Below are 25,103 nucleotides of genomic sequence, written 5' to 3'. Positions count from 1 at the left end.
AGGCCCGGGGGCCAGATTTGGCCCGCGACGTCATTTTATCTGGCCCGCAAACACCTGGAAATGATATGTGTCAATAATATTTTCTCACTAAATGTAATTGATTTTTTTTCATTTTGACAAAAAAAATATATGTACCGTATTTTTCGGAGTATAAGTCGCACCGGCCGAAAATGCATAATAAAGAAGGAAAAACACATATATAAGTCGCACTTTTTGGGGAAATGTATTTGATAAAAGCCAACAGCAAGAATAGACATTTGAAAGGCAATTTAAAATAAATGAAGAATAGTGAACAACAGGCTGAATAAGTGTACGTTATATGAGGCATAAATAACCAACTGGTATGTTAACGTAACATATTATGGTAAGAGTCTCTAAAATAACTATAACATATAGAACATGCTATACGTTTACCAAACAATCTCACTCCTAATCGCTAAATCCCATGAAATCTTATACGTCTAGTCTCTTACGTGAATGAGATAAATAATATTATTAGATATTTTACGGTAATGTGGTAATAATTTCACACATAAGTCGCTCCTGAGTATAAGTCGCACCCCCGGCCAAACTATGAAACAAACTGCGACTTATAGTCCGAAAAATACGGTACTGCTTGAAATAGTATCCATTAAGGTAACAAATATTACAGTATACTATCATACTTTCCAAACATTTTTTTTTATAAATAAATAAAAAATCCTTAAATATCTGCTTGAAATTGGAAATTGTGCTGTTTTTCCATTCACAATATAATATTGTAAAAACAATGTCAATTTAATTTAAACTACCCATCAAATTAATAAAAATGACAATACGTTTTACGGTGTTTTTTACAGCATATTACTGTAAATTTTAAAAAAAACTACCAATTCTTTTTTTTTTTTTTTATTAAAATTCTGTTGACTGAGCTGCCATATTTTTACTGTAAAATCTTGTTTTTAACGGTGTATTACTGTAAATGGAAAAAAACGATACATTTGTTTTCACGGTAGCAAAACTGGCAGCTAAATTGTCAGAATAAAAAAAAGGAACTTGTACTGTTTTTCCGTGAACAATATCATGTTGTAAAAAAACACTAGTAAATAGTACAATTCTGGCAACTAAGCTGCCAGCTTTTTTCCCGTAAAAAACAAAACAGTGGTACTGTTTTAATATTTACAGTAAAATGTTATGACATTAAAAAAAAAACTATTTCACAGTAACATTTTGTATACGTAAAGTTTTTACTGTAAAATCGACAGTTTACTTACAAAATATATATATAATTAATAATGAAATCCATAGGAAAATTCATACATTATTCACTGTTACAAGCCATAACTGCCATGTGGCCCTCAATGAAAACCAGTTCGACTCCCCTGGTTTTGAGTAATGTTACAACAAAACGGATACTTGATGTTGATGCACTGGCAAAAAAGGGTGATCAACAACACTCCCACTAAAAGAGAATGTAACCCTGTTATATAATTTTTGTGTTTTTTTTGCGGTTCTGATATGATATTGTTGAAAATAGATGTATAGCCCATGTTTGGGAAGTCTACTCTTAGGTCCAAGATATGATATGCTTTGAAATGCATAGCACTTAAAATAACAATAAAACTAGGGGTGTAACGGTACACAAACATTTCGGTTCGGTACGTACCTCGGTTTAGAGGTCACGGTTCGGTTCATTTTCGGTACAGTAAGAAATCAACAAAATATACATTTTTTGGTTATTTATTTACCAAATTTGTAAACAATGGCTTTATCCTTTTAACATTGGGAACACTATAATAATTCTGCCCACGTTAATCAACATTAAACTACCATAAATTGTTGCTCAGATTAAATAAAATGACAAAACTTTTCTTCTACATATAAAAAGTGCAACATTAAACAGTTTCAAGTCAACTCATCATGCTTCATTTATTACAGCATTTTGGAAGCCTGTAGTTGATTTATTATGTAAATGTTATATTTTTATCAACATGTGATAGCAGGGACCCTGCCATTCAAAACTAGGCTGCTGCATTACTAATGATTAATGTATCTACAGCTGAAAAAATGGTACAATAGCGATAAGAGAGACTATTCATCCCTGAACACCATGGAGTTCATGTAGGCTTTATGATGCACTTACATTATTATATCAACTATCAGAGACAGAAACTCTTCATTTAACATAATGTCCTTTTTTGCTGCTTCAACACAGCTCAATCAACACAGAAAAAGGTCAAGTGAAATAACAGACAGGCAGGGCTTTGCTGTCCGTAACACACACGCACCGCAAAATGAGCTAATGTTACGCTAAAAGCTAATTAGCCTTCACCTCAAGCCAGGACTGCGAGCAAGCTGAGTTGCCTTTTATATTTCTAGAAGGTCAACGGGCTCATAGTGATGTTACTAGTAGTTGACTGGGAGGTGTTTATTATCATTTGGGGAGAGTCCGCAGCCTGATGATTACCTGCTAAACGCTAAGCACTGACTACATGCGCTCTGAATACACACTGCTGATTGGCTGTTACCGCTCTGTTTGTAACCAATCAGATGGTTGTGTGGGTGGGACAATGCTGGGTGCTGTGTAGAGGACTGACAGAGACAGAGGCAGAAGGAAGCGGAGGCGACTACTTAATATGTTTGTGTGGAAACTCGTTCGGTACACCTCCGAACCGAACCGAAACCCCAGCACCGAAACGGTTCAATACAAATACATGTACCTTTACACCCCCAGTGTTTCCCACAGGGCAGGCATCTATTTGTGGTGGTGTGGTCGGGGGGCGGTGGGTGGGGGTCGGCGGCGGCGATGACCAAGAAGAACGCGGAGTTGGAATATAATTACAACACTTTATGTACATATTTATATACAGATTTGAACAATTAGTTATTCACTGAAATATATTTATTAATTGTGGTTCTTACAAAAAATTTATCTTATAAAATATAAAAGCTAAAATGTCTCTTAAAGCTCTGCCCCTTTAATTAGTGCATACTAAATAATTTAACTTTAGCCTACTACTACAACCATATTATTTACCAGCAACATAAAGTGAAACAGAGGCAGAGGTGTATGTTTTGTCGTGGTGTGGAATATAAATTAGGACCCTTTTCATGAGAAAAGTGCATTTCTGATCTGACCCTGCTTTATTTTTCAGTGTTTGCTGAGTCTCACCTGTTCCCTACTCCCTAATTTTTCTACTTGCCCGACTTCTCAAATCTACTTGCCCCAATATTTTTACTTGTCCTGCCTAGGTTTTTTTCTGGCTTATATCTTACTAAAATCCTTCCCGTTGACTATTTACAACACTACACAGTATTTATTATTATTATTATCTATAATTACATTTAAATGGCATTGCATACATGTAAAATTAAATGCTATTTCACATTATTTGACCAGTAGCAGTTACACCCATCTGAACAGGTCAGCCACCTGTTTAAAGCCCGATCACAGTTGAAATCTTGAAATGAAGGGCCTTTAATGGCCAAAACATTAACCTGGACAACATTTTAACAGCTGGTTGGCTCAGATTTTATTCTTTTCATTGCATTCACATGCTGCCGTGGACATTTTAGCTTGAGTATTAATGTAGTATCTGAAGCACCGTCTCCACGTGTTTTTATTGACAACAGGGTTATAACCTGGACACGTTAGCTCGTCGGTAAGAAAACACGTGATTGTTATTACGTGCGTCTGCCCCAGACTCCGAGTCAAACAGCGGCGGTGTTAATGAAGCAGCGTCAGGCTCGGTGAAATCGCGGATTAACGTTAAATATATGACGAGCCGCGCGCGATGCAGCTATAACCTATCTACCATAACCTATATTACCCTCGTATTTTGATCCCGTCCGTCCGTCTTCGTCTTCGTCTTCTTCGTCTTCTTCTTCTGGCCCACCAGGTGAATTAAGTGCTATTGGCGGAGTTACAATGCATAGTAGGCTACCGCCACCTACTGCACCGGAGTTGTAACTACAAGGTACATTCACAGACTGAGTCCCATTGCTTTTATGAGTGGTCGAGCGGGTCAAAAGCCGAAAAATCCATTTGTGGCGGACGTAATTCTTTCGTGGCGGGCCGCCACAAATAAATGAATGTGTGGGAAACACTGAGCCCTGAATATAACTAATACTTGGTTAATATTCAGGTCACGGAATGTAAATGGTTTAATGTTGGCGCTTTTTGAATGTTTTTTATTGGGTTTTATGGTGGGACTAGATTCAATGACTTCATTGCTCCCATAGGCTCTGTTGTAAGCTGACTTTTATTTCCGTTTATTTAGGAGTTAGAATGCTTTTTTTTTTTTTTTAAAAGACATATGTGTCCTTGTCTTTCATAAGGATTGTGAATTATAGGCCAAATTCCAAAAAAAGTGCAGCTCCCCTTTAACACCCACTATCAACATTTTTTTGCCGGTGTCTGAAATAGCACAAATGCGTGCACTCCTGCACTGTGTGCCATCCATATGAATTAAGGTGTGATGTGGCGCCAGGCTTTATTTTAAATCCACCAAAGCCTGAGAGGGAACGTCCTACCTGGACTTAGTCCATCTTTGTCCTTGTCTCCGGGAGTCTGACCCCGCCTAAGGAGATCAGATCAGAGGTGTTTGTGCACTGACTCAGACATGAACCTGGGGAAAGGTGAACCCGTGTGTCCTTGTTTTTCACCGGCTATATTTAGAATACTATTTGCAAAAGCAAATATGCCGCATTCACGTCCAATTTGGACAAGGATAAGGAATAGCTAAACATGCACCGTAGGAAAATACAAGAAGTGGGTGGATCAATACAAATATTGATAGTAAAGATACCAAGTATAGTATACAGTATTGTCAATACTGCAGTAATAACTTTGATTAATTTTATTATCACAAACTCGTTTTTAGGGCCCGCATGGCCCATTGCATAAGGACTCCCACAGGGAGTCCTTATGCAATGGGACATAAGGACCTATTGAATTTGTAAGGTTTTATTCTTTATTCTTCCGCCGCCACATTAAACTGTAATTTGACCCACTTAACATGCTTCAAAACTCACCATATTTGACCCACACATCAGGACCTGCGAAAATTACCTTTTTAAAAAAAAAAACAACCTCAAAACTCAAAATTGCGCTCTAGCGCCCCCTAGGAAGAAAAAAACTAGCCTGCCTATATCTCCCACTAGGAAGATCGGAGGGACATGAAACAAAAACCTGTATGTAGGTCTGACTTAGACCTAGTTTTCATAATTGTATATCATCGGGCAAAAATCAACAGGAAGTTGGCAATTCCCCCTTCAAGACAAAAAAGTACTAAAAACAGTCACTTTTGCCTCTTTGAGCTGTAATTTGACCCCCTTAACATGCTTCAAAACTCACCGAACTGAACACACACATCAGGACTGGCAAAAATTGCGATCTAATAAAAAAAACCTAACCCCAAATCTCAAAATTGTGCTCTAGCGCAATTTTTTAATAAAACGCACAAAAAACTGCTCCTCGGATGAAAAAACTGACAAAACTGCCTGTAACTCCCACTGGGAAGGTCAGAGAGACATGAAACAAACACCTCTATGTAGGTCTCACTTAGACCTACATTTCATAAATTGACAACCCCCAGCAAAAATCAACAGGAAGTTTGCTATTCCCCCTTCAAAACTAATTTTTTGTAAAAACCGGTCACCTTCCTTCAAAAACTATCTCCTCTGAGCGCGTTTGTCGTTTCGGCTTCAAACTAACACAGGAGAGAGATTAAACCCTTGTGTATAAAATAACAGAACAGCGTTTTAATACCTGCTCCGGTTTTGATTTTATGACCCTTCAAAGACCCGCTGCGCTGATGCTGCTGCGCTGCTGTTTTTTTAAGATGGCTGCTTAAAAGCAGGAAGCACCAGCGTGCCCACACAATGCAGACAAGGTAGGTACACTAGACAAAAGTATTGGGACACTTATGACTACCACCGGACACTTAGGCCGAAAACTGGACAAAAGTATTGGGACACTTAGGCCGAAAACTGGACAAAAGTATTGGGACACTTGGGACTACAACTTGACAAAAGTATCTGGACACTTAGGACTACTACTTGCCAAAAGTATTGGGACACTTGGGACTAAAACTGGACAAAAGTATTGGGACACTTAGGACTAGCACCTGCCAAATACGCGGGCCCAACCAACGCTGCTTGCAGCTTTAATTTTCTTTGTTTTTTTATTGTTTGCAAAATCTGAAAATAAGTCCTTGGGCACATAAGGACTTTAAGTGCAAAAACCAAAGGATTTAAATCAGAGCCAATAGTAGTTTTTGCTTATGTTTTGTTGTTTTTCCATATAGACTTTATTTTGCTCAAAATATCCCATATAATAAATGAGAATGTAAGGTAATTAATATATTTATTTGATATTTTTACGTTGCAATCCTGCGTATTTGTCTGATTTTTAATTGTAATCAAAAATGTAATCATTCAATGATCTTTAAAACTGTAAGTATCAATCAATCAATCAATCAATGTTTATTTATATAGCCCTAAATCACAAGTGTCTCAAAGGGCTGCACAAGCCACAACGACATCCTCGGTACAAAGCCCACATACGGGCAAGGAAAAACTCACCCCAGTGGGACGTCGATGTGAATGACTATGAGAAACCTTGGAGAGGACCGCATATGTGGGTAACCCCCACCCCCTCTAGGGGAGACCGAAAGCAATGGATGTCGAGTGGGTCTGACATAATATTGTGAGAGTACAGTCCATAGTGGATCCAACATAATAGTAAGAGTCCAGTCCATAGTGGGGCCAGCAGGACACCATCCCGAGCGGAGACGGGTCAGCAGCGCAGAGATGTTCCCAGCCGATGCACAGGCGAGCGGTCCACCCCGGGTCCCGACTCTGGACAGCCAGCACTTCATCCATGGCCACCGGACCTGTGCCCCCCCTCCTCCACAAGGAAAAGGGGAGCAGAGGAGAAAAGAAAAGAAACGGCAGATCAACTGGTCTAACAGGGGGGCTATTTAAAGGCTAGAGTATACAAATGAGTTTTAAGATGGGACTTAAATGCTTCTACTGAGGTAGCATCTCTAATTGTTACCGGGAGGGCATTCCATAGTACTGGAGCCCGAATAGAAAACGCTCTATAGCCCGCAGACTTTTTTTGGGCTCTGGGAATCACTAATAAGCCGGAGTTCTTTGAACGCAGATTTCTTGCCGGGACATATGGTACAATGCAATCGACAAGATAGGACGGAGCTAGACCGTGTAGTATTTTATACGTAAGTAGTAAAACCTTAAAGTCACATCTTAAGTGCACAGGAAGCCAGTGCAGGTGAGCCAGTATAGGTATGTTTATAAGTATATAAAGGTATATACAGTATAGGTATGTTTATAAGTATATAAAGGTATAAACAGTATAGGCGTAATATGATCAAACTTTCTTGTTCTTGTCAAAAGTCTAGCAGCCGCATTTTGTACCAATTGTAGTCTTTTAATGCTAGACATAGGGAGACCCGAAAATAATACGTTACAGTAGTCGAGACGAGACGTAACGAACGCATGAATAATGATCTCAGCGTCGCTAGTGGATAAAATAGAACAAATTTTAGCGATATTACGGAGATGAAAGAAGGCCGTTTTAGTAACACTCTTAATGTGTGACTCAAAGGAGAGAGTTGGGTCGAACATAATACCCAGATTCTTTACTGAGTCGCCTTGTGTAATTGTTTGGTTGTCAAATGTTAAGGTGGTATTATTAAATAAATGTCGGTGTTTAGCAGGACCGATAATCAGCATTTCCGTTTTCTTGGCGTTGAGTTGCAAGAAGTTAGCGGACATCCATTGTTTAATTTCATTAACACACGCCTCCAGCTGACTACAATCCGGCGTGTTGGTCAGCTTTAGGGGCATGTAGAGTTGGGTGTCATCAGCATAACAATGAAAGCTAACACCGTATTTGCGTATGATGTCGCCTAGCGGCAGCATGTAAATACTACAGAGTGCAGGGCCAAGAACCGAACCCTGAGGAACTACGCACGTTACCTTAACATAGTCCGAGATCACATTATTATGGGAGACGCATTGCATCCTGTCAGTAAGATAAGAGTTAAACCACGACAAAGCGAAGTCTGACATACCAATACGTGTTTTGATACGCTCTAATAAAATATTATGATGGACGGTATGGAAAGCAGCGCTAAGATCAAGAAGCAGCAACATAGATGACGCATCAGAATCCATCGTTAGCAGTAGATCATTAGTCATTTTTGCGAGGGCTGTCTCCGTAGAGTGATTTGCCCTGAAACCGGATTGAAAAGGTTCACAGAGATTGTTAGACACTAAGTGTTCATTTAGCTGCTGTGCGACAGTTTTTTCGAGGATTTTCGAAATAAAGGGAAGGTGTGACACCGGTCGGTAGTTTACCATGAGGTCAGGATCAAGGTTAGGTCTTTTGAGCAGAGGATGAATAACCGCTTTCTTGAATGCTAGGGGAACAGTGCCAGAGGAAAGTGATAAGTTTATAATATTTAGCACTGATGGACCTAATAATACAAAAAGCTCCTTGATAAGTTTCCCAGGAAGTGGGTCAAGTAAACATGTTGTTTGTTTTATCCCACTTACACGCCGTAGTAGTTCCTCTAATGTTATTTCATCAAAAAGAGAGAGACTATTTTGTATTCAGCATTGGTATGACCAATACTGCCTCTCCAACTACTTAGTATTGGATCGATACCACAATTTGTAGTACAGTGTCACCCAAAATGAATATGAAGTAGCCAACCAACAGAGTGCGTATAACATTTTAACAGAAGTGTACATACAGCAGAGTCACCGGTTATTAACATTACATTTGCAAGTAGATTAATTATAGTTTTGACAAAATAATGGCGTAATATGATACCGCATACGTCAGCAGCCAAATTAAGAGCCTTTGTACCCGTTTTGAGATTATTTTCATTTATATTCCAAATAATACATCATAATACATATCATTATCGCAAGAGGCTTCAATATAATGTATATTGCAATATAGATTTTAGACCATATCACCCATTGCTCGTCTTCAATTAACCTAACGGGCATGTTTTTTTTAATGTGTGAGGAAACCAAAGTACCCCGATCACTGTGTGGCCTACACGCTAACCACTAGTCTACCATGCAGCTCATGTCAAATATTATTACAGGGGACATGGGTTCAAGTCCCATCTTTGGCATTTATTGTTTAGTTTTTTTTATTGGCTATTTGTGATTAAAAATGAAAATCTCTTATTTGTATACATTTTCCAAGGAAATGTCCTATATTTTGAAATGTAAATGTTGAAAAATGTATATCCATTCATTTTATACCGCTTGTCCCTCGTAATATGAATTATTAATTAAAGGGCACCTATTGTCAGGAACTGCTGGTGACGAACCCCAAGATGCAGAGATGGCAGGCGTAGCGCAGGAAAACATGACTTTAATGTCAAAATGCAAGGGAAAACAGGAACCAGGAGACAGGAAACTGTATACAGGACATAATCATCAAGCCCTGACTGGAGGGCGGGGCAGGCATAAATAGTAGCCTGATTGGCAATTGCAACCAGGTGTGCCAGGCTGCCAATAAGGGACAGGTGAGGGAAACGAGCGCTCAAGGAGACATACAGGAAATGGAACCAAAATAAGAGCGCTGACCGGAAATAAAAACACAATGTCAGTTTCAAACACTGATGACATCTATTAAACAAGACAAGAGGCAAAGAATCAAACAGAGGCAGAATTCAATTTGGACTCAATATTGAGGAGAAAACGTGTAACCTCTTACAGTGTCACCCACGCTCTGCCAAAAGATTGCACTCCTTCTTTATTTGACTTTCTCTCCCCACCTGACCACAGCTGCTTCCAGAGGGAAATGGGTCGTAAACAGCGTTGCCTTCGGTTACCGAGCAGTTCAAAAGAAGAGGTTGTAAAATTGTTCAAAAAGAGTTCCATAAAATAATTCAAAAAGGGTTCGTAAAATTCTTCAAAAAGAGTTCGTTTGGAAATTGGGCAGATCCTGCCATCTGTCCGCTTTGAAGTCACAGTGGAGTTTTACGAGCCTTCCTCCTGGTAGGCCCCAAAGACAGCTCCCGTCTCCCTGCCAGGAACTCAATGTAATACAAAGCTTTTGTGATAATTTAAAAACAATTATTTTAACACACAAACACAGAGGAAAACCCAAACATAACCAAACTGTCAGTGGCAAGCCTGACACCTATGATGATTTTAATCTACATTTAGAACACTTCCTTGTGGTCTCGGTAGTATGTTGTATTGGATATGCTTTGGTTTAAAATTTCCTTCACAGTCACTTTTATATACCCCATTCTTTAAGTCTGTCTGCAAGATGTTCAATTCCGAAGGCATTGCCAGATTGCAAATCAAACCATGCCCCAGCCTTTCCAAAAGTATCACAATTCATGTTTTGAAAATGTACACTGTTTAAATATGTATCTTAAAGTTGTCACTGCTATTTTTTTTCCAGACGTGGTCGAAAATAAACTTCATAAACATTATATACCGTAGATTCACCTGGTCACAACATTAAGTACACCTGCACAGTCTCGATCGATTCAGGCAAGAAAGCTGCTTATAGCAGCATCTATGTCAATGTTTTTTGTTTTGTTTTCAATCATCTTGGTCTAACCACTATTATTTGGCAAGTGATAATGTGTCTGTAAAATAAAAAGCTAAGATATTTTGTTTGGTAGTGTTCTTTGTCTGTATGCACGGTAGGGATGTCCCGATCCGATATTTGGATCGGATCGGCCGCCGATATTTGCCAAAAAATGCGTATCGGCAAGGCATGGGAAAATGCCGATCCAGATCCAGTTTAAAAAAAAACAACTCCAGTCCGTGTTTTCCTACGCACTGATTTAAATAGTACATTCCACTTTTCTGCTGCTCCCTAATTTCCGTTCCGCATTTTCCAGCACACCTTCAACATATCCACAGGTCTGTGGATTCTCACGCTGTTGCTTTTAGCTGCTGGCATTAAACGACAGGTTCTTCTCACTCTTTCCTGTGTCTCCCTCTCACAGACAGCAAGCGCTCCTTCTTACACACGTCACATACTGTCACGTCATACGTCACATACGTATACGTCCTCCCCGAGCAGAGAGGTAGCAGCATGGCTAACGTTAGCTGTGATGCTAGCGCAGCCGTGTGACCAACCTTCCCTCTAAGGTGCGCGCCTGTACAATTGCGCACTGTTTAAGCGTCCTCTGCGCTTTGCAAATCTATGCCACGCACAAAATCAAATAAAAAAATAAGCGCATAACAATTTTCGACACACAGACACGACAGAGAAAACAGTTTTCGTCATCATTGTTCAAATATTGTGACGTCTGTCGAGACGCTTATCTCCATTCGGTGCCACACGTCCACACCATCAAAATGCCGAGGCAAAAATTTCCACATCAACACCGTATGAAAAAATTAGTGATTAGTTGTGATTTCCTTCTCTGCATGAAAGTTTAAAAGTACGGTAGCATATATTAATGCAGTATGAAGAAGAATGTTTTAATGTAGACATGCAAGCCTTGAAAGAAAATTTTGAAAATCAAGACTACATTTCCTGCAAATGGGTGCATTTCTACCCTATATTTTAACTTTAGATTTATTCTCATATCAAACTCTTTTGGCTGTCTTTTTGACACTTACATCCGGCGCCCCCCTCCACACCCTGGATTATAAATAATGTAAATAATTCAATGTGATTATCTTGTGTGAAGACTGTATTATGATGATAGTATATATCTGATAGTATATATCTGTATCATGAATCAATTTAAGTGGACCCCGACTTAAACAAGTTGAAAAACTTATTGGGGTGTTACCATTTAGTGGTCAATTGTACGGAATATGTACTGTACTGTGCAACCTACTAATAAAAGTCTCAATCAATAAATCAAAACACATAGAATCATCATACTGCTGTGATTATATGCATCAAGTGTTCATTCAAGGCTAAGGCAAAATATCCACATATGTATCGCAATATGGCCTTAAAATATCGCAATATTAAAAAAAGGCCATATCGCCCAGCCCTAGTTTCAATGATGCCATTTCTGTTTGTCATGTATAATTTTGTCTATTTTGTGTTTATCCTTGAATAAACAGGTCAGTTTCTTGTTACCAACCATTGTGTATTATTCAAACTCCCCTAATTCAGCTGGCTAGTTGTTATCAAGAGTACTAAAACCCCTTTCAACATGATTCTGACAACTAAGAATGCTAAATAACTTTAAACTTTAATACATGCTCGGATAGGCCAGTATCAGTATCGGATCGGAAGTGCAAAAACAATATCGGTATCGGATCGGAAGTGCAAAAACCTGGATCGGGACATCCCTAATGCACGGCTTTATTTCCGTTCTTGTATACAATAACAAGATATAAATGATAACACTGCTGCTATAGTGATAGTACTTAATTTACAAAGTGTGCAGCAGAAGTAACGTCCAATATAAATGTGTGTTGTCCTCACACACTAAAAAATATTTGCAATTGAATACTCATTTCGGATAGACAAGACAGTGTTGGGTGGTGATGATATCAATTCAGTTGGTCGGTTCACAAACTACTGCCTGAATCACAGAAAAATACGAACTAAATGACCTCCTCTATCCCCAGGCTGATTTTGGCTGCAAACAGAGATGAGTTTTACAACAGGCCATCCAAGGTTGCAGAGTTCTGGGGGCCCAACAGTGAAGTTCTCAGTGGTAAGTCATACTCGTAACCAAGACGCTGCCAAATGTTGCTCACTTTTAAAGACCAAAGTTTGCAGATGCACCTAGGGGGGGGATTATCGCTCCAATTTGAAACGATTCAATACGTATCTGGATACATGAAGAATGATACCATTCAGAAAGGATGCATTTTAATATTTGGTGGGATTTGATCCAAATTGATTTTATGCAATATTATACCATACTTGCCAACCCTCCCGAATTTTCCGGGAGACTCCCGAAATTCAGCGCCTCTCCCGAAAACCTCCCGGGACAAATATTCTCCCGAAAATGGAACGGATTACCAACAAAAACTGTGCTATTATTTAGAGAGGTTGTTTCTGGAAGGACCTCTTTTGTTCCAGCATGGCTGTGCCCCAGTGCACACAGCAAGGTCCAAAAGTATATATGAGCTCAAGACTATCAAATACATTTGGGATGAAGCAGAACAAGCCAGGTCATCTTAATGCAACATCAGTGACCTTTTGAGTTCATAAATCTGCTGGATGAATGGCAAGACATTGTCCCTGTACACACTCCAGCAGTCTTAGCTGGAAAGAAGGATCATTTTCTTTCATTTTCAGTTCCTTTTACTGTCCCAACCTTTGCCCTTGTTGCGTTGGGTAGACTGATACAGTACCGTATTTTCCGCACCATAAGGCGCCCCGTGTTATAAGCCGCGCCTTCAATGAACGGCATATTTCAAAACTTTGTCCACCTATAAGCCGCCCAGTGTTATAAGCCGCATCTAACTGCGCTACAGGGAATGTCAAAAAAACAGTCAGATAGGTCAGTTAAACTTTAATAATATATTAAAAACCAGCGTTCTAACAACTCTGTTCACTCCCAAAATGTACGGTAATGTGCAAATGTGCAATCACAAACATAGTAAAATTCAAAATAGTGCAGAGCAATAGCAATAACTTAATGTTGCTCGAACGTTAATGTCACAACACACAAAATAAACATAACACTCACTTTCTGAAGTTATTCTTCATTCATAAATCCCTCGAATTCTTCTCCTACGGTGTCCGAATTAAAAAGTTGGGCGAATACGGGATCGTCGAAGTCATCAGAGTCAGTGTCGCTGTTGTTTTTCCAGCAGTTCCGTGAATCCTGCCTTCCGGAAAGCTCGGACCACAGTTGAGACCGAAATATCCTCCCAGGCATTTACGATCCACTGGCAGATGTTGGCGTATGTCGTCCGGCGCTGTCTCCCTGTCTTAGTGAATGTGTGTTCGCCTTCGGTCATCCATTGTTCCCACGCCGTTCGCAGTTATGCTTTAAATGCCTTGTTGACACCAATATCGAGCGGTTGGAGTTCTTTGGTTAATCCACCCGGAATGACGGCGAGTGTTGTATTTGTGTGCTTCACTTGTTTTTTGACACCATCTGTGATGTGGGCGCGCATGGAGTCGTATATCAACATGGACGGAGCTGCGTGAAAAATGCCACCCGGCCTCTTCGCGTAAACTTCCCTTAACCACTCGCTCATCTTTTCTTCATCCTTCCATCCCTTCGAGTTAGCTTTTATGATGACGCCGGCTGGAAAGTTCTCTTTTGGCAAGGTCTTCCTTTTGAATATCACCATGGGTGGAAGTTTCTGGCCATTAGCATGGCAAGCTAGAACCACAGTGTGTCGCTTAGTAGGAGCCATTTTGTGGTCTTTACAGATGTAAACACACAAAGGAAATGGGGGCGGGTGCTTACCTTGGCGGTTGCTTACCGTAGAAGAAGAAGCACTTCCTCTTCTACGGGGAAAAAAGATGGCGGCTGTTTACCGTAGTTGCGAGACCTAAACTTTATGAAAATGAATCTTAATATTAATCCATATATAAAGCGCACCGGGTTATAAGCCGCACTGTCAGCTTTTGAGTAAATTTGTGGTTTTTAGGTGCGGCTAATAGTGCGGAAAATACGGTATGTCTCACATTGATTATCATGCAAAAGGTCAGTCGTCAAATAGAAAGATAGTGTTTACTTTCAGTAAATTAATGGCATGCCACGTCACCTGTGGTTCTGCTGTCTCATCAAATGTAAGGGAATATAAAAAGTAATCTTGTTTTGAATTGCAATTGTATTCAATAATGAAGAAATAGTGTGTTTCTTGCAGCACATATTCTAATACTCCATCACAGAACATCCCCTCCAGCAGTAAACTATATTTAATTGACTAATGTTTTGTGTTCATATTTGCGGGTGTCTGGAACAAATTTATTGGATATTCCGTAGTTATTTTGCTTTAGTTTTATTACGATTAGTTTTTTTTTCGGACCTTTTGGTATGGATTTCCAACAAAAACTGTGCTATTAGTCAGTGGAACTGTTTCCGGAAGGACCTCTTTTGTTCCAGCATGGCTGTGCCCCAGTGCACACAGCAAGGCCCAAAAGTACCGTATTTTTCGGAGTATAAGTCGCTTCGGAGTATAAGTCGCACCAGCAAAAAATGCATAATAAAGAAGGAAAAAAACATATAATAGTCGCACTGGAGTACACCGTATTTTCCGCACCATAAGGCGCCCTGGGTTAAAAGCCGCGCCTTCAATGAACGGCATATTTCAAAACTTTGTCCACCTATAAGCCGCCCCGTGTTGTAAGCCGCATCTAACTGCGCTAAAGGAATGTCAAAAAAACAGTCAGATAGGTCAGTCAAACTTTAATAATATATTAAAAACCAGCGTTCTAACAACTCTGTTCACTCCCAAAATGTACGCAAATGTGCAATCACAAACATACGTATATCAACATGGACAGAGCTGCGTGAAAAAAGCCACCCGGCCTCTTCGCGTAAACTTAAACTTACCGTATTTTCCGCACTATAAGGCGCACCGGATTATTAGCCGCACCTTCAATGAATTACATATTTCATAACTTTGTCCACCAATAAGCCGCCCCGGATTATAAGCCGCGCCTACGCTGCGCTAAAGGGAATGTCAAAAAAACAGTCAGATAGTTCAGTCAAACTTTAATAATATATTGAAAACCAGCGTTCTAACAACTCTGTCCCAAAATGTACGCAAATGTGCAATCACAAACATAGTAAAATTCAAAATGGTGTAGAGCAATAGCAACATAATGTTGCTCGAACGTTAATGTCACAACACACAAAATAAACATAGCGCTCACCTTCTGAAGTTATTCTTCATTCGTAAATCCTTCGAATTCTTCGTCTTCGGTGTCCGAATTGAAAAGTTGCGCAAGCGTGGGATCCAAAAATGGCCGGCTCCGTCTCGTCGAAGTCATCGGATTCAGTGTCGCTGTTGTTGTGCAGCAGTTCTGTGAATCCTGCCTTCCGGAAAGCTCGGACCACAGTTGTGACCGAAATATCTGCCCAGGCATTTACGATCCACTGGCAAATGTTGGCGTATGTCGTCCGGCGCTGTCTGCCCGTCTTAGTGAAGGTGTGTTCGCCTTCGGAGCTGTGTGAAAAAAGCCACCCGGCCTCTTCGCGTAAACTTCCCTTAACCACTCGCTCATCTTTTCTTCATCCATCCATCCCTTCGAGTTAGCTTTTATGATGACGCCGGCTGGAAAGGTCTCTTTTGGCAAGGTCTTCCTTTTGAATATCACCATGGGTGGAAGTTAGCATGGCAAGCTAGAACCACAGTGAAGGATGACTTCTCATTCCCTGTGGTGCGAATATTCACCGTACGTGCTCCCGTTCCACAGTGCGGTTCACAGGAATATCAGTTGCTGTGAAATACGGTAGTAATCCGTGTGCGGATGGAGAGATTGCGTCTTTTTATGAACCGGATCCTTGTCGCTTAGTAGGAGCCATTTTGTGGTCTTTACAGATGTAAACAGGAAATGAAACGTACGGTGATATCCGCGCGTTTTTTCTTCTTCTTCCGGGGGCGGGTGGTTGCTTACAGTAGAAGAAGAAGCGCTTCCTGTTCTATGGGGGCGGGTGCTTTCCTTGGCGGTTGCTTGCGTAGAAGAAGAAGCGCTTCCTGTTCTACCGAGAAAAAAGATGGCGGCTGTTTACCGAAGTTGCGAGATCGAAACTTTATGAAAATGAATCGTAATAAAGCGCACCGGGTTATAAGGCGCACTGTCAGCTTTTGAGAAAAATTGTGGTTTTTAGGTGCGCCTTATAGTGCGGAAAATACGGTACCTTAACCACTCGCTCATCTTTTCTTCATCCATCCCTTCGAGTTAGCTTTTATGATGACGCCGGCTGGAAAGGTCTCTTTTGGCAAGGTCTTCCTTTTGAATATCACCATGGGTGGAAGTTTCATTAGCATGGCAAGCTAGAACCACAGTGAAGGATGACTTCTCATTCCCTGTGGTGCGAATATTCACCGTACGTGCTCCCGTTGTATCCACAGTGCGGTTCACAGGAATATCAGTTGCTGTGAAATACGGTAGTAATCCGTGTGCGGATGGAGAGATTGCGTCTTTTCATGAACCGGATCCTTGTCGCTTTGTAGGAGCCATTTTGTGGTCTTTACAGATGTAAACACACAAAGGAAATGAAACGCACGGTGATATCCGCGCGCTTTTTCTTCTTCTACGCGGGCGGGTGGTTGCTTACAGTAGAAGAAGAAGCGCTCCTGTTCTATGGGGGCGGGTGCTTACCTTGGCGGTTGCTTGCGTAGAAGAAGAAGCGCTTCCTGTTCTACCGGGAAAAAAGATGGCGGCTGTTTACCGAAGTTGCGAGACCGAAACTTTATGAAAATGAATCTTAATATTTATCCATATATAAAGCGCACCGGGTTAAAAGCCGCACTGTCAGCTTTTGAGTAAATTTGTGGTTTTTAGGTGCGGCTAATAGTGCGGAAAATAAGTCGCATTTTTGGGGGAAATTTGTTTGATACAATCCAACACCAAGTGTAACTCCCTCCAAATAGCACAGACACAATGGCTTTCTTGAACTGATTTATTTGAAGGCTTCCTTTCCCTTCAAATTCACCGTGAAAACTGAAATAAAATAAAGCACGTTATAAACGTAAAAATAACAACATGCACAGCATGTGGATCGAACATTTTTACCGAAGTAAATACAAATAGAAATGACAAACAAATACCTCGTTGGCCTGCATGCTTCTTTTAGGAGGGAATTGTGATCTTCAGGCTCTTATAGCCCAAACGCTTAGAGTCCTTGTGACACTTTTTAGTCTTTGGGACAGTCAGTCTCTCTCTTTCTGCCTTCAAATGGCATCAAAATGTTTACTCATACCCGGAAGTAGCTTCCTTACATCAGACGACAGACCAAACGAGACACTTCAAAATAAAAGTATGCCCACAAACTTAACAAAAAGGCATGAAATTACATTTTTGACCATAGTAACTTAAATATAGCCTTCTTATGAACTTTTATGCATTTTGATTTGAATTCCCTTTTATGAACTTATAATAACTTATTATTCTGTTTTTAGAGAAATAAAACAAATTATATTAATTATTAGTAGCAACAGTTACACCAAGAATAGACATTTGAAAGGCAATTTAAAATTAAAGCTGCAAGCAGCATTGGTCGGGCCCGCGTATTTGGCAGGTGCTAGTCCTAACTGTCCCAATACTTTAGTCCAGTGATAGTCATAAGTGTCCCAATACTTTTGTCTACTTTTAGTCTGAAGTGTCCCAAGACTTTTGTCTAGTGTACCTACCTTGTCTGCATTGTGTGGGCACGTTGGTGCTTCCTGCTTTTAAGCAGCCATCTTAAAAAAACATCAGCGCAGCGAGTCTTTGAAGGGTCATAAAATCAAAACCGGAGCAGTTAGAAAAAAAGCGCTTCTGTCATTGTAATCACAAGGGTTCAATCTCTCTCCTCTGTTTGAAGGCGAAACAACAAACGCGCTGAGAGGAGTTCGTTTTTGAAGGAAGGTGACCAGTTTTTACAAAAAATTAGTTTTGAAGGGGGAATAGCAAACTTCCTGTTGATTTTTGCTGGGGGTTGTCAAATTATGAAATGTAGGTCTAAGTGAGACCTACGGAGAGGTTTTTGTTTCATGTCTCTCCGACCTTCCCAGTGGGAGTTACAGGCAGTTTTGTCATTTTTTTCTTCCGAGGAGCAGTTTTTTCTCCGTTTTATTTAAAAATTGCTCTAGAGCGCAATTTTTAAATTTGGGGTTAGGTTTTTTATTAGATCGCAATTTTTGCCAGTCCTGATGTGTGCGTTCCGTTTGGTGAGTTTTTAAGCATGTTAAGGGGGTCAAATTACAGCTCAAAGAGGCAAAAGTGACTGTTTTTAGTACTTTTTTGTCTTGAAGGGGGAATTGCCAACTTCCTGTTGATTTTAGCCCGAGAATGTACTATTATGAAATCTAGTTCTGAGTCAGACCTACATAGAGGTTTTTGTTTCATGTCTCTCCGACCTTCCTAGTGGGAGTTACAGGCAGTCTAGTTTGTTTTTTTTCCTAGGGGGCGCTCGAGCGCAATTTTGAGTTTTGGGGTTCGGTTTTTTTATTAAAAGGCAATTTTGGTGAGTTTTGAAGCATGTTAAGTGGGTCAAATTACAGCTCAAAGAGGCAGTCGGTATAATAATAATAAAGAATAATAAAACCTTGCAAATTCAATAGGTCCTTATGTCCCATTACATAAGGACTCCCTTTGGGAGTCCTTATACAATGGGCCATGCGGGCCCTAATAAATAAAGAATAGTGAACAACAGGCTGAATAAGTGTACGTTATATGAGGCATAAATAACCAACTGGTATGTTAACGTAACATATTATGGTAAGAGTCATTCAAATAACTATAACATATAGAACATGCTATACGTTTACCAAACAATCTGTCACTCCTAATCGCTAAATCCCATGAAATCTTATACGTCTAGTCCTGGGGTCGGCAACCTTTACCAGTCAAAGAGCCATTTTGACCAGTTTCACAAATTATAGAAAACAATGGGAGCCGCAAAATTTTTTTTAAATTTTTAAATGAAATAACACTGCATACAAAGTATTTTTTTTTGCTTTGTGCTATGTATAAACCAGGGATCTCAGACACGCTGCCCACACCTTTATATGGAATTTGAAAGCTGTTGCGTCACACGGGTTTAAAATGAATGGCGCTTGTCAGCGTCATGCGTATAACACCCACTACAATCAGCGTGCCTGATCAGCCACACGTTGTTTGAGGCTTCCGCTTGCTCACGGAGGTGACAGCAAGGCATTCTTGGTCAACAACCACACAGGCTACACTGACGGTGGCGGTATAGAAAAAAACTTTAACACTCTTACTAATAATGCGCCACACTGTGAACCCACACCAAACAAGAATGACAAACACATTTCGGGAGAACATCTGCACCGTAACACAACATAAACACAACAGGACAAATACCCAGAATCCCATGCAGAGCTCAAGACTATCAAATACCTTTGGGATGAAGCAGAACAAGCCAGGCCATCTTAATGCAATATCAGTGACCTTTGAGTTCATAAATCTGCTGGATGAATGGCAAGACATTGTCCCTGTACACACTCCAGCAGTCTTAGCTGGAAAGAAGGAACATTTTCTTTCATTTTCAGTTCCTTTGACTGTCCCAACCTTTGCCCTTGTTGCTTTGGTTAGACTGATACAGTATGTCTCACATTGATTATCATGCAAAAGGTCAGGCGTCAAATAGAAAGATAGTGTTTGCTACTGTCAGTAAAATAATGGCATGCCATGTCACTTGTGGTTCTGCTATCTCATCAAATGTAAGGGAATATAAAAAGTAATCTTGTTTTGAATTGCAATTGTATTCAATAATGAAGAAATAGTGTGTTTCTTGCAGCACATATTCTAATACTCCATCACAGAACATCCCCTGCAGCAGTAAACTATATTTAATTGACTAATGTTCAATATACGTTATAGCTTTGCAGAAGAAATCAATCATCCTTTCCTTTCTTCTGAAGGGGGGAGCGCAGAGATAGCCTCGTTGGTCATCCGATGCTTTTCTTCCCTCTATAATAGAAGGGTCAGGACTAAAGCATTGGATCCTCAATTGATGTCTGCTTTTATGCGATGTGACAGGAATAAATGGTACTGCTTTGTCTGTGGGACCGGGGGGAGGGCCCGGAGGGGACGTGGCATGACGAGAAGGGAAGCAAGCTATAGCTCCCAATGGGATCAGGCTATAGCTTTCTATCCGCCCTTTGAGCAGTATGATGATTTGCCTCCACATGTCACTGTCACTGTAAGCGGCCTGTTTTTATTCATCATCGGGAAGTGCAATTGAATCAAACTTTTTTTTTTCCTGGCATTAAAAGTCAAGGAAAAAGCACATTTATTAATTAATTAGGGCCCGCATGGCCCATTGCATGAGGACTCCCTTTGGGAGTCCTTATGCAATGGGCCATGCGGGCCCATAATGGGACATAAGGACCTATTGAATTTGTAAGGTTTTATTCTTTATTCTTCCGCCGCCACATTAAACTGTAATTTGACCCGCTTAACATGCTTCAAAACTCACCATATTTGACCCACACATCAGGACCTGCGAAAATTGCCTTTTTAAAAAAGAAACGAACCACAAAACTCAAAATTGCGCTCTAGCGCCCCCTAGGGAAAAAAAAAACTAGACTGCCTGTAACTCGCACTAGGAAGGTCGGAGAGACATGAAACAAAAACCTCTATGTAGGTCTGACTTAGACCTACATTTCATAATAGTACATTCTCGGGCTAAAATCAACATGAAGTTGGCAATTCCCCCTTCAAGACAAAAAAGTACTAAAAACAGTCACTTTTGCCTCTTTGAGCTGTAATTTGACCCCCTTAACATGCTTCAAAACTCACCAAACTGAACGCACACATCAGGACTGGCAAAAATTGTGATCTAATAAAAAAACCTAACCCCAAATCTCAAAATTGTGCTCTAGCGCAATTTTTTAATAAAACGCACAAAAAACTGCTCCTCGGATGAAAAAACTGACAAAACTGCCTGTAACTCCCACTGGGAAGGTCGGAGAGACATGAAACAAAAACCTCTATGTAGGTCTCACTTAGACCTACATTTCATAAATTGACAACTCCCAGCAAAAATCAACAGGAAGTTTGCTATTCCCCCTTCAAAACTAATTTTTTGTAAAAAACCGGTCACCTTCCTTCAAAAACTATCTCCTCTGAGCGCGTTTGTCGTTTCGGCTTCAAACTAACACAGGAGAGAGATTAAACTCTTGTGTATAAAATAACAGAACAGCGTTTTAATACCTGCTCCGGTTTTGATTTTATGACCCTTCAAAGACCCGCTGCGCTGATGCTGCTGCGCTGCTGTTTTTTTAAGATGGCTGCTTAAAAGCAGGAAGCACCAGCGTGCCTACACAATGCAGACAAGGTAGGTACACTAGACAAAAGTATTGGGACACTTATGACTACCACCGGACAAAAGTATTGGGACACTTAGGCCGAAAACTGGACAAAAGTATTGGGACACTTAGGCCGAAAACTGGACAAAAGTATTGGGACACTTGGGACTACAACTTGACAAAAGTATTGGGACACTTAGGACTACAACTTGCCAAAAGTATTGGGACACTTGGGACTAAAACTGGACAAAAGTATTGGGACACTTAGGACTAGCACCTGCCAAATACGCGGGCCCGACCAACGCTGCTTGCAGCTTTAATTAGGGCCCGCATGGCCCATTGCATAAGGACTCCCAAAGGGAGTCCTTATGCAATGGGACATAAGGACCTATTGAATTTGTAAGGTTTTATTCTTTATTCTTCCGCCGCCACATTAAACTGTAATTTGACCCACTTAACATGCTTCAAAACTCACCATATTTGACCCACACATCAGGACCTGCGAAAATTGCCTTTTTAAAAAAGAAACGAACCACAAAACTCAAAATTGCGCTCTAGCGCCCCCTAGGGAAAAAAAAAACTAGACTGCCTGTAACTCGCACTAGGAAGGTCGGAGAGACATGAAACAAAAACCTCTATGTAGGTCTGACTTAGACCTACATTTCATAATAGTACATTCTCGGGCTAAAATCAACATGAAGTTGGCAATTCCCCCTTCAAGACAAAAAAGTACTAAAAACAGTCACTTTTGCCTCTTTGAGCTGTAATTTGACCCCCTTAACATGCTTCAAAACTCACCAAACTGAACGCACACATCAGGACTGGCAAAAATTGTGATGTAATAAAAAAAAACGTAACCCCAAATCTCAAAATTGTGCTCTAGCGCAATTTTTTAATAAAACGCACAAAAAACTGCTCCTCGGATGAAAAAACTGACAAAACTGCCTGTAACTCCCACTGGGAAGGTCGGAGAGACATGAAACAAAAACCTCTATGTAGGTCTCACTTAGACCTACATTTCATAAATTGACAACCCCCAGCAAAAATCAACAGGAAGTTTGCTATTCCCCCTTCAAAACTAATTTTTTGTAAAAACCGGTCACCTTCCTTCAAAAACTATCTCCTCTGAGCGCGTTTGTCGTTTCGGCTTCAAACTAACACAGGAGAGAGATTAAACCCTTGTGTATAAAATAACAGAACAGCGTTTTAATACCTGCTCCGGTTTTGATTTTATGACCCTTCAAAGATCCGCTGCGCTGATGCTGCTGCGCTGCTGTTTTTTTAAGATGGCTGCTGAAAAGCAGGAAGCACCAGCGTGCCTACACAATGCAGACAAGGTAGGTACACTAGACAAAAGTATTGGGACACTTATGACTACCACCGGACAAAAGTATTGGGACACTTAGGCCGAAAACTGGACAAAAGTATTGGGACACTTAGGCCGAAAACTGGACAAAAGTATTGGGACACTTGGGACTACAACTTGACAAAAGTATTGGGACACTTAGGACTACAACTTGCCAAAAGTATTGGGACACTTGGGACTAAAACTGGACAAAAGTATTGGGACACTTAGGACTAGCACCTGCCAAATACGCGGGCCCGACCAACGCTGCTTGCAGCTTTAATTAGGGCCCGCATGGCCCATTGCATAAGGACTCCCTTTGGGAGTCCTTATACAATGGGACATAAGGACCTATTGAATTTGTAAGGTTTTATTCTTTATTCTTCCGCCGCCACATTAAACTGTAATTTGACCCACTTAACATGCTTCAAAACTCACCATATTTGACCCACACATCAGGACCTGCGTAAATTTCCTTTTTAAAAAAGAAACGAACCACAAAACTCAAAATTGCGCTCTAGCGCCCCCTAGGAAAAAAAAAACTAGACTGCCTGTAACTCCCACTAGGAAGGTCGGAGAGACATGAAACAAAAACCTCTATGTAGGTCTGACTTAGACCTACATTTCATAATAGTACATTCTCGGGCTAAAATCAACATGAAGTTGGCAATTCCCCCTTCAAGACAAAAAAGTACTAAAAACAGTCACTTTTGCCTCTTTGAGCTGTAATTTGACCCCCTTAACATGCTTCAAAACTCACCAAACTGAACGCACACATCAGGACTGGCAAAAATTGTGATCTAATAAAAAAACCTAACCACAAATCTCAAAATTGTGCTCTAGCGCAATTTTTTAATAAAACGCAAAAAAAACTGCTCCTCGTATGAAAAAACTGACAAAACTGCCTGTAACTCCCACTGGGAAGGTCGGAGAGACATGAAACAAAAACCTCTATGTAGGTCTCACTTAGACCTACATTTCATAAATTGACAACTCCCAGCAAAAATCAACAGGAAGTTTGCTATTCCCCCTTCAAAACTAATTTTTTGTAAAAACCGGTCACCTTCCTTCAAAAACTATCTCCTCTGAGCGCGTTTGTCGTTTCGGCTTCAAACTAACACAAGAGAGAGATTAAACCCTTGTGTATAAAATAACAGAACAGCGTTTTAATACCTGCTCCGGTTTTGATTTTATGACCCTTCAAAGACCCGCTGCGCTGATGCTGCTGCGCTGCTGTTTTTTTAAGATGGCTGCTTAAAAGCAGGAAGCACCAGCGTGCCTACACAATGCAGACAAGGTAGGTACACTAGACAAAAGTATTGGGACACTTATGACTACCACCGGACAAAAGTATTGGGACACTTAGGCCGAAAACTGGACAAAAGTATTGGGACACTTAGGCCGAAAACTGGACAAAAGTATTGGGACACTTGGGACTACAACTTGACAAAAGTATTGGGACACTTAGGACTACAACTTGCCAAAAGTATTGGGACACTTGGGACTAAAACTGGACAAAAGTATTGGGACACTTAGGACTAGCACCTGCCAAATACGCGGGCCCGACCAACGCTGCTTGCAGCTTTAATTATCTTTATTTTTTATGATCAATAAAACAAAACTGTGGTATATTGACTATATATTTTAAACTTCTTGTTCAAATTTCTCTTACATATTTATTGTCATTTTGAGTGTAACTCAGTGCACATTTAATTTTTATTGCCCCTGTTTGTCGAGGATTGTAACGCAAACTGGACGTAATGCTCTTGTACTAGGGATGGAGCGGTTTATGAAAAAAATCCTAACCTTTCGGTTAGAGATGTCCGATAATGGC

At 40.4% G+C, this 25,103-nt stretch overlaps 1 protein-coding gene across 2 annotated transcripts in view; it reads left to right on the top strand.

The window, feature by feature from the left end:
• The window catches only part of LOC140679237 (transport and Golgi organization 2 homolog), a 71,890-nt gene that overhangs the window by 8,313 nt on the left and 38,474 nt on the right, over positions 1 to 25,103 (top strand). For both annotated transcript variants that reach the window (XM_072914234.1, XM_072914235.1), the window contains exon 3: positions 12,595 to 12,683. In XM_072914234.1, coding sequence (XP_072770335.1) covers positions 12,595 to 12,683 — 89 coding nt within the window. The remainder of the gene's footprint in view (positions 1 to 12,594; positions 12,684 to 25,103) is intronic.

This window comes from Nerophis lumbriciformis, linkage group LG12 (assembly GCF_033978685.3).
Source record: "Nerophis lumbriciformis linkage group LG12, RoL_Nlum_v2.1, whole genome shotgun sequence".
Taxonomy (NCBI): Eukaryota; Metazoa; Chordata; class Actinopteri; order Syngnathiformes; family Syngnathidae; genus Nerophis; species Nerophis lumbriciformis.
This window is presented reverse-complemented; position numbering and strand designations above follow the sequence as displayed.